Source organism: Trichomonas vaginalis, chromosome II, assembly GCF_026262505.1.
Source record: "Trichomonas vaginalis G3 chromosome II, whole genome shotgun sequence".
Lineage (NCBI taxonomy): Eukaryota > Parabasalia > Trichomonadida > Trichomonadidae > Trichomonas > Trichomonas vaginalis.
This window is the reverse complement of record NC_067204.1, coordinates 9,504,304-9,516,885: the sequence shown is the minus strand read 5'-3', so window position 1 is coordinate 9,516,885 and position 12,582 is coordinate 9,504,304. Positions and strand designations below refer to the sequence as shown.

The following is a 12,582-nucleotide window of genomic DNA, read 5'->3' as shown; positions in this document are numbered from 1 at the left end:
GTCTATACATTTAATTCGGATAAAAATAAACCATTTACTCTTTCTTTGCTTCAGCTTCTTTAGCTTTTGCTTCAGCTTCTTCTCTAGCTTTCTTCGCCAGCAAACGTGGGTTCTTTTGTCTTCCATCAGCTAATGCAGCAAGTTGTTTTTCACTAAGTTTTCTCTTTGGTCTCTCTGGCTTTTGTTCTTGTTTTTGTTCCTTCATTTCGGATAAAATTTGCTCACGAATTTCTTTCTTCAATGCTTCAACATCTATGACCCCTTGGGTCTTGTCCGTAGGGCTTGTCTGAGTCGTTTGACTGCAGATAAAAAACAAAATTAAAACTTTAACCGATGTAAAATGAGCTTGTCAAAATCAGAGCGAGAGTCTATTATATTAAATGACCCAGAGGAATACAACATCCTTTCTATTACGTAAGTCAGAGTAAAGATGGTAAAATATACGTAAGAAAAAGAAAGGTTCCATTAGCGAATGCAGAAAGCGACAACATTAAGGTGCATGGCACCGAGGGCGAAGCCCATATAAAACCTTCTATTCAAACTGAAAAGTCAATAGAACCAGAAGAAAAGAAGCCAGATGTACTTTCAATAACGAACCAAGAGCTTATTGCAAAGTTCGTGAATTTCATTGAAAAGCAAACCGAGTCAAAGAACCCTGACCCACCAGTGAAAGAAGTTGAGACAAAAGAGAATGTACAGTTCATTGAAAATGTCAAGAAACAACTTCCACCACGAATGCCAAGAAGAAGAGTGAGAATAATGAAGTAAATAGATATTTTTATCTGAAGTAAATACATGCAGAACGAACAGCTAAACGAATTTACTCCAGCAGAGCATATTCATCAGATTCGCTCATATTTCGATATCATAGACAATGCAGTTCAAATTGATGACACTAATAGAAAATATTCTGACGCAAAGATTCCATCACAACCTGGAACTGCTAAAGATAACACATGGGTAACATTCAATCTCTCACCTCCTGGTGAAAATATGTTGGACCTTTACAATACATTCATTACGTATAAAACGGAAGGTCAATTTATTGTAGATAAAGAAATTGGTTCAGGTTCCAATAAAACAAACCCACCAGGATTTTGGATTGGTTTCGATGACGCTTTCTATGCAGTTGCTGGATATCAAATCCTTGCAAATGGTCGTATCGTATATTCTCAAGACAACGCAAGAGAAGAAGCATATATAACTTCAAACTCACAAACTACCGAACAAATAAAGAAAGTAGATGTTTTCTCAAAGACTCGACATGAAGATGTATGGAGTCATTCGGGAACATGCAGAACAGGACAAATTGTTAGGAGATTGGGACAAAGTTGCAATTCGGCACTTTTTGTAAAAAAATGGGGTCATACTCATAATGAATAGAGACTTATAGCCAAGTCTTGATATCATGTAGGGAGAATATACATTGATAAGCAATTATATTTTATAGTAGTAGTATTCAGAAATTCTTACAATTTACAATACAATTTTCAAAAATGGATAAAGACTAATAGCCAAGTCTTGATATCATGCAGGGAGAATATACATTGATAAGCAATTATATTTTATAGTAGTAGTATTCAGAAATTCTTACAATTTACAATACAATTTTCAAAAATGGATAAAGACTAATAGCCAAGTCTTGATATCATGCAGGGAGACTCTCTACAAATACAAAAATTGATTATCATAAGGAAATACAAATTTATCAATTTTCATGTGAAAATTACATAAATTTGTTCTCCAATAAATAGCAATAATACTTTGAATGTTATATTAAGTAATATAGCTTCAGGTAAATAAGCTTACACTTCAAAAATATACTGTTTATTCATTAATTTTAAAAAAAGTCCAAATTATCTAATCTTGCTTACTCTTCCTTTAAACTTCTTTGTGCCAAATTTAATATTGCCTTCAAAGATGGAATAAGGACATTAGGTTCAATCCTTCGGCTTTCGACAATTTCCAAAATGTGTTGAATTAATTTCAAACATTCATCGTGTTTTGAAGCTCTTTGCTCAACAATCTGATTACCTGCCCTTGTAAGAATTCTTACTGCTCTTTCTTCATTCAAAACATTAGCGACTTGAACCTTAATAATCGCATTTGGAATCACAACAGTGATGAGAGTTATGACGATGTCATCAATGCGCTCATTTTTCTTACCAAGAAAAATGTTTGCTTTAATTGATGAAAGTGTGATTCCGCAATGTTATTCGTGGAATCACCTTCTCCACGATATAACATCATCCAATGTTCTTTGGTTCTTCTCCATTGTTTATCGAAATACTTCAAAGCGCGCGGTTCTTCTTCTTCTAACATTGTTGTCAAGAACTCATATGTTTCATCAGACTCTTCAGCCAGCTTTTCTGCATTCGTTACATCTGCACGTAATGTCAAAAAGTCCATTGCTAAATAGAAGTTCTCAAAATTCTGTGGATTGTCAAAATAGCTTCCAACTTTTGCACATGCGCGTAAAACATGCACAGCGCACCAACTGAGCTGCGCAAGAGGAAATCCGTCCTCAATTGCGCGAGCAATGTTTAGCGCACAGTCAGCGCTCCAATGCTGTGGATCCAGGTGCGCAAACTCACAGAATTCACCAAACATTCTTGAATTTTTTCAGATGTCTGAGGGTTCACTAAAAAATAGCAAAAGGGGAAAATTGTGTTTTGACTTGTTTTCATTGTTACTGCAAACAATTGGATCTTTCCTTTAATTAAAGAATGAGTGGAATCGACGTGGAGAGGGTTATCAATGCTATTCACCAATTCTTTTGCAACAAAAGGTGCATATATGATTGTAAACTCGGAAAAATCTCTATTGTAATCAAATTGAACGAGATCATCTGGGCACTCTTCCTGTAAATTATTCAAAAATGCTTCTAAAGAAGTGTAAGGATCGTTTGATAATCTTTGTGCAATAATCTCATCAAGGCGATAAAATTTGTGCTTTAAAGCATCAGTAGACTGCGCGAAAAGTTTCATCGTTTCTTTGTTATTCGTATCAATTCCGAACTTATCAAAAAATGCTTTTTGAGCAAGAAATTGCTTTCCACCGTTTTTAATATAAAGTTCGATCCATTTTTGATAAAATTTACTCGCGTAATGTGAACCCATTTCAACTCCTATATGATGGCAATGTTCTTCATTAACTTTGCTTATAGTAAACACTCCATTTTGTTCTTCAACCCTAAATTTTGCCTTGCATAGGGGATACGAACATGAATAAGTGACATATTGCTTTGGAGATCCCGTTCTTCTTCTGTATGGGACACCGCCCTTGACTTCCTGTTTAATACCAAAAGCAATAAGCTCCTCTAAGTCCACCGAAATCATAAAAATGAAGTGATTTTGAAAAGAGTTAACAAAATTCAAATCACATCAAAAACAAAAACACATAAAAATATTTTATTATACTCATTCGAAATTAAAAATAATAAAATTTATATATATTAATTTCATTAAATCAAGGTTAAAAATCTCACCGGAAAAATAACCTCAGTGTGATAAATTTATCACCGGAAAAATTTACAATAAGGTTAATACCGAAAATATCGAAAAATCAACATTTAAGGTTAATTTAAGAGTATGCACTTTTGTCACCTACTCAATTGTTAGTGGTCCAATTACAGCAGGAAAATCATTTGATTTTAAGCTTCGTTTAAGAATTCCTGTTAGAAGATTCCTTCCATTAGAAGCTATCCGATTTATTCCAGCTTTTGCAGGAAACATTCAGCTTAAAGTAAAGTTCAGTAGCGACGCCTTACAATGCACATCTATATCTGTAAATGATATCGTTGCTTTCAATCCAACTCTTAAAGTTGCATTTGCTTCAGATTCAAATCCACCGACAAATAAATTTGTTCCATGGAATGAACCATTCACTATGATAACGAAGGCAGTAGAAGCTAGTGGAACAGTTACTATTACAACTGTAACCCAGCAACTATTTCGAACAAAGATGGATTTTAATGAATGTTTCATTCATCCAAAGTCATTCTCTTTAGACCCTAACATTTATACAGAACTTGTAGAACATTATACAAACGAGGCTTTATGTTTTCCTGTTAAAGTTATGGATTGGATTCCTATGGACGGTTCATTCTCAAAGAATACAGATAGTTCAAGTGCAACATTTACAGCAGCTTATACGCCTATTAATGTTAAAAGTATTTGGGCACTATTTAGAAAGAAAGACAACTATTATGTTAATTTTGAGAACCCTAAGTTTAAATATCTTCAGCTTTCCATGGGAGCTTATGGAAATATGCCTGCAGAACCTGAAAAATCATATGGACCTGTATTTTATGAAATGGTTGCGAACGCTTGCAATACAAACAATGATATGATAGGATTTAATGAAGATGTTATGAGGTCATTGGTGGATGATGGTAGTGTGGAACATAAATGGGATAGCTATGACAACACACATTTCTTATGTGGTTTTCCAACAGAAGTGGACTTTTGCTTCATGCAGGGTCAAACATCTACTGCTCCAATAACATACAAATTGACTGTTAAAGGACCTATTGAACTAGCAACTGAAAATGTACCAAAGCCACTTATTGGATTTATGAGGGATTGTTGCTTTGCCATTCAGGTGCGTGCTAATGGAATCCCAATAATAAGATTAGATGACTATAACTTAGCCGCGGACGACAGTGAGGAATAAAGGATGAACGTTTATTTTTAAAGCTTATAAATGAGTTCTTCATCAAGCTCTCGTGAACCTTCACCATCTATGAAACAAACTTTACCAAACGATTATGGAGCACCTATTGAATATTTCTTACGAGCTGCACAATGGCAAAGAGCAGTCTCACCAAGGTTAGGTGTTCCACTAGCTCCTGTCAAAAATAGCATTTGGTCAAGTCCTTATATAAGATATGGTCTCCCATTAGGTTTGCTAGCTACAGCAGGAGCAGTTATGATGTTGAAAAGAAATAAAGCAAATGTTGTAAATAATACTGAAGTAGCTGAAGTTAAACAAACTCCAACACCTTCGCCAAAACCAACGCCTTCACAAGCAACGCCTTCAATGACTCCTGAACCTATGGAAGTACAAACTCCTGTTCAAAAGTCAACTCCTAAACCGACTCCAACATTTAAACCAGAACCTACTCCTCAAATAAATCGTAAAACTCCTGCGTTTCCTTACTGAAAAAATAACGTTATTTTTATTTAATATTAAAATTTTTATTTGATTGAAATGACAAATAAAGTCACTGAAGCAATGAAACAAAAGTTTTTGGTAGAATACATTAAATCAGGAACTATTCCAGAAGGTTTTTACATTCATACTATGAAGGATGGTAGAGTTCAGTTTAGAAAGATAAAGCAACCATTAGATAAAGAAGGAATTTTGAGAAAGATTAAACTTCATGAGGACAACATTGCTGAACTTAAGAAGAAGCTAGAAGAGTTGGATAAAGGAAGAGAGTTATAAAGCAATGAATTCAACAGGGTAGAAATCGGGTTAGTTATCGGGTTAGATCTAACCTTCTACCCTAAATTTATTTTTGTGCTATGTTTTCATACGTGTGAGGGTGGTGATATCATTAATTTTTAAGTTTATTTTTTATTTTATTTTTATTTTATTTTTATATAAATGACAGAACAAAAGCAACTCATACAAATCAAAACATATAACAAACATACATTTAAACATTTATTCTTCCTTCCTGAGTATAACATGTTCTTTACACTTCATCCTAGACCAGTTGACTATACACTGACTGTTTATAAAGATTGTCATGGTAGTTTTATAAAAACTTATGATGATGAAGGTAAGTTAACAAGACTATGCATTTCAAAACTTGAGAAACTTTATGACTTCAAGTATGACTACAATAGGGTTAACATTGACGATGAAGATATAGAAGAAAATTTATGAGAACGTTTATTTTTTCATTAGTGAGTTCGTTAGTGAGGTGAAATGGTTGGCGGCTTTGTAAATATTTAAGGTTAAGTTAGTGTTGTCGTTTGTGTTGTAAAATATACGTTAGCGGTTTTGTAAAGTGTCAAATTCACATATCATGGGTAAGTAGGTGCGCAGTGCCTCCGTACCCAACTAACCCATACTAACTCCATTATGTTTGTTGTCATAAACGCTCAAACTAACTTTACCCTTTCTCCCTCGTATCTGATAGAATGTATTTTCACGAGGAACGAAGAACAAATTCTTGAACTCATGACCGTTGTAGTTTGTTATCTCAATAGTTTTCGTCATTTATATAAAAATAAAATAAAAAATAAACTTTAAAAATAAATGATATCACCACCCTCACACGTATGAAAACATAGCACAAAAATAAATTTAGGGTAGAAGGGTATATCTAACCCGATTTCTAACCTCATTTCTACCCTGTTGAATTCATTGCTTTATAACTCTCTTCCTTGGTTTCTTTTTAGTTGCTTTCTTCACGTCTGTCTCCAACTTGACTGTCTTTCTTCTTCGGCCGTAATGATACCAGTTACTTCCACCAGTCAATGGGTCAAATGGTCTTTCGTAAGGGTTTCCATACATTCCATAGGGACCATACGGAAGAACTACTTGTGGAGAAGAAACATTTTCTTTAGTTCCATCGACTCTATTTAAATGCATTGTTTCACCTTTCATCTGGTCATTAAAGTCTTTTGCATGTTTTGCAAACTCATCGTCCTTTCCTAAAGCATTTTCTGACTCAGTCGCAACCAAATTGGATGCTTTATTTATGAGCCCTATTTTATTTAATCTTAACTTCTTTGCAACCCAGCCTCCAATCTTCCCTTTATTTGCATCTAATGTCTTCGAAACCCTTCCTCCACTCATTTTATTTACTGCGTCATAAGCTCCAAGTGCTTTTGCTCCAAATGCTAATGCTTTTGTTCCCATTGCGCCTAAAGCTGCCCAAGCTACCATTTACACCATATTAAAATCATCTCTCTTCAATATTATCTCATAAAAGTTCTCATTACTGGAGAAAGTCAATGAAACATAAACATTCTCACGGGCTTCGCCCTCACCGCTTTGCGGTCTATCTAACTTCTTTCTTACCTCATCTATTCGCTTCAAAATGTCTGAACAATTGCTAACATCTTCTACAACAGTTATTTCATCATGAATGACTTTCAAGAACAAGCTCATTTAATATGCTATTAAAATCATCTCAATAATGAGTCCATCCTTTCCGTCTTTGGGTAGCACAACATCTTTCATTGAAGAAGGTTCGCCAAGTCTTATGTTAAACTTACTGACAAAGTTTGTTATACTATAATGCTTCGGCGGCGAATACATATAGTTTGAAAGACATAATATAGATTCTTCAGCAAATTCACTTATACTGGATTTTATAACAATGTTTTCACGAGACCAAATACCACCAATTGACAATCTTGTAAGCAATCCTGCTGAACCTTCTACTGTAAACGTCGATGGTAACATTCCACGAAGGTCATCTATTGACATCGTTGAGTCACTGAATTTAAATATTTTCTTAAAGCAATCGTCATTATATAACCATGCAATAGCTTTGAAGTTTTCATTCGAATATACATCTGCTTCATTAAATGTAAAACCTGACTTCTTTGCAGAGACGACTTTAAAATCTATTGAGTTTGTTTCAAAATTATATGCTATGGTAACTTCTGAAGGTAATGGATGTCCTTCCGCAGTAAGTTGTTCTTCACTACCGTTTGAAGCTTTGTGTTAAAAACTTTCATGTCATCTCCTGTGTCTAGGTTCACATACACAGCAACAGGAAAACTATCTTGCTTCTTTTTGTTTCATCATTATACCTCAAAACATTAAAGTTTCTTCAATAATATTGTTCTTCCTGCTGGAATACTTCTAACTTGTCTTATTTCAATAGCTTTCTCACCTCCTACATACTCTACCCAGTGTCTTGGATATTCATAAGTATATACTGACTTTCTTGAATTTTGGTAGGTTTCATCATAACGTGTTCATAGTATATCTTTATACTCTTGTCAGTTAGACTCGGTGCTATGTTCTGAATATTTCTGACTTGCATTTTTAATGGAGATAAAATGAAGCATTTAATACATGACGTAGATGAAGACATGAATGAAAGCAGTGAAAAGCTCAACAGTTCTCTCATTCTTCCTTTCAGTAAGGACTATGAGTTCTGTTCAAATGGTGTTTATTTCTATTGTGGAAAGATGGGTTCAGGTAAGACATTTAATCTTCATTCGTCATTACTCATAACAGAGCGTTTAGGAAACGACTCTTACTATGACCAAATCATTATATCAGCAACTTCAGACTCTATGGACTCAACAGCGAAAACATTTATGAGTAAAGTTCAAGCATCTGTCGTTAAAGTTCCAGACAGTGAACTCATTGAATTTCTTCAACGTTACATTCGACGTAAGAGAAAATATTATGCCATCGTTGAATTTATACAGTCAGGAATGCAAAAGACTTCTGAGGAGATGGAAAGAATTATTGACAAACACCACTTACGTCAATACTCAGGAGTTTACGATATGAAACGACTTACAAACTACATTCTGTCAAAACTTTCAAAATACCCCTTCAAAAAATATCCTTCAAACACTCTGCTCGTTTGTGATGACTTCGCCGGAAAAGGTTTAGTTTCAAAGCCTGACTCACCATTAGCTAACATCATTACTAAAGTCAGACATTACCACTTAACTGTAGCAATACTTATGCAAACATGGAGGTTTTTAGCTTTAAACATAAAACGTCTCATAACTGACTTCGTTATCTTTCAAGGTTTCTCACGTTATGATATTGAACTCATTTGGAAACAGTCAGGTATAACATTACCTTTTGAAGAAATTTGGGAAGCATATAAGTCTCTCATCTCTCCTCGTTTATACCTTGAGATTCATATCATGACTAATACCATTAAAGTCAAAAATATTCCATGGGAACGACCAACATTGTTTTAAAGTTTAACCTTCAATTGACTGATGGTAAACAAATTCCATGCATCTCTGTCGCCATTTCTGTTAATATTTTTGCTGTCATTCATATCATCCACTTCCCCATCCGTTAGCTTTTGAGGATATGCGTTAGAATAGCTGTTCTTAAATGAAGGCTTTTCACCTTTGAGAGCATAAACTCTATAACTTTCTGCATACTTTATGTTTGAACCTCCTGAGCCATCATTGACATAAATTTTTATAGGCTTCCACCCTTTGTTCATGTTCCTGCTTCTTCCCTTAGCTCTTTTGTTCAGTAGTTCTACATCTTTATACACAGCACCTGTCTCAGTGAATTCAACAATATTTTCATTCGTTAGCTTTACATTCAAACCCTTGTCGAGTATATTGTTCATTTCATACATATAAAAGGTTTTTATTCTATATGAAATGAGAAGCAAATCCATCTTAGCTGGTGCCGTTAATGTTCCAATTGAACCAACATCAAATGTTGACTCACGAACGACAAACAATATTGTCATAAAGAACTATAGTTCGGAGTGTTTGAAAGAAAAAGAACCAGATCTTAAGTCGGTGAATTTAAACTCAGCTTCAAACGCTAACGCTACATCAGATGTTAAGTTAGAGTATCCACCTCCATTAGACCAAGTTCTTTCAAGAGAAGCCAACGACAACCCTTACACAAATGTTCAAACAAATCCTTCAGATAACGTAGACCATTACCTTCTTCAGTTATATCAAACTATCTTACTCAAAGACGATAAGAAACTTTTGACAAATCTTATAAGCAAGAACCAAATAATTCTAACAAAGGAGGACCTTGAAAATGTTATATCACGAATAACAGGAAAACAATGTGTCATTGACTATCTCGACCCTGAAATCGAATGCTGTGGTCAAACACCAATATTCATGAAAATAGGTAACATCCGCATCATTGAAACACCAGGTACTACAGGAGTTGAGTTTAAGTATAGATATTCGAACGAGTATACAAAACTATCTACTGACTATAAGCTTTGTTTGAAATATGTTTTAGTAAATTAAAGCAGTCAGTCAGTCAAAAAAAATTTCAAGTTAACAACTTATAGTATCTGTCCAAAACTTCTTCAACAGTATCGAACTCATCTTCATAATGCAGACCTAATCTTATTGACTTGGTGCAGTTTTCACTAACACAATATTTTTCTGTTCTCTTGACTGACATAACTAACTCATTTGTTTCATCAAACAGCAACAACCAAAGTTCATGACCTAATACATAACATTCATACTTTATATTTTTAGCTCTGAGTTCTCTTGTAAGCCGTCGCATTTAATATTTTCTAAAAAGTCAACTTCAACAGTCATTCGCACTGGTGCCTTCAGTTCTACAGGCTCTCCTTGAAAGTCAACAAGTCTGAATTGCATGTCTTTCAAATTATGAGGACTAATGCGAACCCATTTACCTAAATGAGTTGCTATGACAGGAACGTTTGGAATGAACATTGAATTTACTTCATAACAGAAAGACTTATATTCTACTGAACCTTTACTATTAACTCCTGAAATACCTGTGACATTAGCTATTTTTGACTCAATGTACAAACAATTGCCATAACATACGTATGGAACAGATTTCATCTCAATAACTCCACCAACGCTTTTTAAAGGAAATGTCATATGGTATGCACCCAAAAGAAGTTGTACTCTATGACTCATTCTTGGTATCTTAAACTCTTTCTCGCTGCTGAACTTCAATGTTCCCTCAGAAGAGAGTTCGACATCTATGTTGTCAATAGTTTCTTCATTTATGAGAGTATCTATGACTCCAGCAATTTTATCTATTCTGTACTCGGCTCTGTTAGGAAATGTTACAACACTTCTTTTGTCATCTATTTCAATCTCTATGAAATCTGTTTCATCTGTTATGACAAAAGTTGCGATAGTATTGAAGTCAACAACTCTGAAAGCAAGCGCTTCATTCTGAAGACCTAAGTTTGTTTGTAGCTTTACTGTCCCGTATTCGTTTGGGTCTGTACTTTGTAAATAGAACAACATTTTATTCTCATTAAAATATGACTATTGCTGCATATGCGTATGAAACAAATGAAGCAAGAAGAGCACATGAACTAGTAAATGAAAACTCAACTTTAACAGTGGAAGGCAATGATTTAGTCATTGACGATGGAAAAACTAAAAAAGTCATTGATTTCGATACTTTTAACACTTATGACCCATTCATTACAACAAGCAAGGTTCCCATCATAAATGATGGAACGGTGCAATATATAAATTCAACAGTAGATGCCTCATTAGTGAAAGTACTGAATGTTCTCATTGAATTGTTAAAGAGCTTCCGATTTGACGACAACATTAAATGCTTAACGAATTTAGTCATGAATGAGAAACAAATTCTCGGCGTTGCTGGTAGCAGTAATGATGTACACCTTATGACATTAGAATATTATAACGAACATAAAGATGAACTGAAAGGAGAGAAGGGTGACACTGGAGCTCAAGGACCACAAGGACCACAAGGACCTCAAGGCGAAAACGGTTTGGATGGTGAAGATGGAAAGGATGGAAAAACTGCTAAATCATGGATATGGAACCTTATAAATACTGGTTTAACAGCTGGTTCATATGGAGTTCTTCAATACCAAATCGGAAAGATATGGGCTGTACTTGGTGAAGAAGCTTTAGATGACGTCAAAGATGCTTTGAACTTCATTTCAAATGGTTCGGATACTATTAAAACTTTATCTGGTTGGATGCAAGAAACAAGGAGTCAAATAGATACTGTAAGACGTATAGCAAACAATGCACGTACGGGATTGGATACTTTACGAGAAGCACAAAATACACTAAAGGAAGCAAATGATATTCTTGGCTCAGTATCAGACATGCATGAAGATTGGCTTAAAGGTATTGACAAATCTTTAAAAAATCACAGTCAGTCTATTGCTGACTACAAGAAAAGTATAGATTTTTTACATAGTGCTATGGACGTACATGATGGAAGCATAAGGAACTTACTTAATGCTAACAATAACTTACCAGGAACTATTAAAGCATTTATAAAGTCCTTTGTAAAACCTGGTGCTCTAACATTTAGGTCTTTGAGAGCAAGAGCATTGAAGTCAAGAGATGCAGAAACTCCAACAGAACCTACAGAAGGAACTGAAACAACAGAAACTCCAGAAGAACCACCAAAACCAACAGCTAATGAAATATTGTTCGAATATTTTCCAAGGTACTCTGTTCTCATTGCATACATTCAAGAAATACTTAAGAAAGCTGACTTGACTTTAGGGATGATGAAAGTTCTGTATATCTTTCGTTCCAGTTTCAAATAGCAGAACTTTTGAGACAGATATGCTTAATGTATGACAACATCTCTGATTTCACAAGATATGACGACGACCATGACCCCGAACACGGTGAAGAAGAAGTTTTACAAACATCCATTAAGACAGGAAAGGTTTTAACTCAAAGTCTCATTATTGACACCGAAGATGGCGAAGTGGACGTTCTTCAAGAGCTGAAGAAAAATACTTCTTCGGGAGGTGGTGGTAGGCATGAACTTGAAATAAATGAGATAGAAGAGAAATTAGCCGAAAAAGCAGATAAAAACCATGTTCATTATATAAGTTCAGATGAACAGATTATAACGGACTACCATGGATAT

At 34.7% G+C, this 12,582-nt stretch overlaps 9 protein-coding genes and 2 pseudogenes across 11 annotated transcripts, besides 3 other annotated features; 5 read left to right on the top strand and 6 right to left on the bottom strand.

Moving 5' to 3' along the window:
- Positions 1–6,088: part of a mobile genetic element that runs on past the window's edge.
- TVAGG3_0514620 (uncharacterized protein) lies at positions 35–205 on the bottom strand (the record flags this gene model as incomplete). Its single annotated transcript, XM_051237048.1, has 1 exon — positions 35–205. The coding sequence occupies one exon, from the start codon at positions 203–205 to the stop codon at positions 35–37; it is 171 nt and encodes a 56-aa protein (XP_051094872.1).
- TVAGG3_0514610 lies at positions 341–768 on the top strand (annotated as a pseudogene). Its single transcript has one exon. A coding segment is annotated over exon 1 (428 nt).
- Positions 1,317–3,611: a mobile genetic element.
- On the bottom strand, positions 1,870–2,687 carry TVAGG3_0514600 (annotated as a pseudogene). The gene has a single exon. A coding segment is annotated over exon 1 (818 nt).
- TVAGG3_0514590 (uncharacterized protein) lies at positions 2,771–3,338 on the bottom strand (the record flags this gene model as incomplete). Its single annotated transcript, XM_001288793.2, has 1 exon — positions 2,771–3,338. A coding segment is annotated over one exon (568 nt), but the record flags the coding sequence as incomplete, so codon positions are not given.
- Positions 4,837–5,163, top strand: TVAGG3_0514570 (kinase C-related family; the record flags this gene model as incomplete). The annotated part of the gene is made up of 1 exon (XM_001293003.2): positions 4,837–5,163. A coding segment is annotated over one exon (327 nt), but the record flags the coding sequence as incomplete, so codon positions are not given.
- Positions 5,212–5,448, top strand: TVAGG3_0514560 (uncharacterized protein; the record flags this gene model as incomplete). Its single annotated transcript, XM_001293004.1, has 1 exon — positions 5,212–5,448. One exon carries the CDS (start codon positions 5,212–5,214, stop codon positions 5,446–5,448), a length of 237 nt encoding a protein of 78 aa, XP_001293005.1.
- Positions 6,088–12,582: part of a mobile genetic element that runs on past the window's edge.
- TVAGG3_0514540 (protein of unknown function, DUF4107 family) lies at positions 6,376–6,903 on the bottom strand (the record flags this gene model as incomplete). Its single annotated transcript, XM_001277488.1, has 1 exon — positions 6,376–6,903. One exon carries the CDS (start codon positions 6,901–6,903, stop codon positions 6,376–6,378), a length of 528 nt encoding a protein of 175 aa, XP_001277489.1.
- TVAGG3_0514530 (uncharacterized protein) lies at positions 7,129–7,449 on the bottom strand (the record flags this gene model as incomplete). Its single annotated transcript, XM_051237047.1, has 1 exon — positions 7,129–7,449. The coding sequence occupies one exon, from the start codon at positions 7,447–7,449 to the stop codon at positions 7,129–7,131; it is 321 nt and encodes a 106-aa protein (XP_051094871.1).
- TVAGG3_0514520 (uncharacterized protein) lies at positions 9,342–9,959 on the top strand (the record flags this gene model as incomplete). The annotated part of the gene is made up of 1 exon (XM_051237046.1): positions 9,342–9,959. The coding sequence occupies one exon, from the start codon at positions 9,342–9,344 to the stop codon at positions 9,957–9,959; it is 618 nt and encodes a 205-aa protein (XP_051094870.1).
- On the bottom strand, positions 10,188–10,952 carry TVAGG3_0514510 (uncharacterized protein; the record flags this gene model as incomplete). Its single annotated transcript, XM_051237045.1, has 1 exon — positions 10,188–10,952. One exon carries the CDS (start codon positions 10,950–10,952, stop codon positions 10,188–10,190), a length of 765 nt encoding a protein of 254 aa, XP_051094869.1.
- On the top strand, positions 10,970–12,114 carry TVAGG3_0514500 (organellar and viral DNA polymerase type B; the record flags this gene model as incomplete). Its single annotated transcript, XM_051237044.1, has 1 exon — positions 10,970–12,114. A coding segment is annotated over one exon (1,145 nt), but the record flags the coding sequence as incomplete, so codon positions are not given.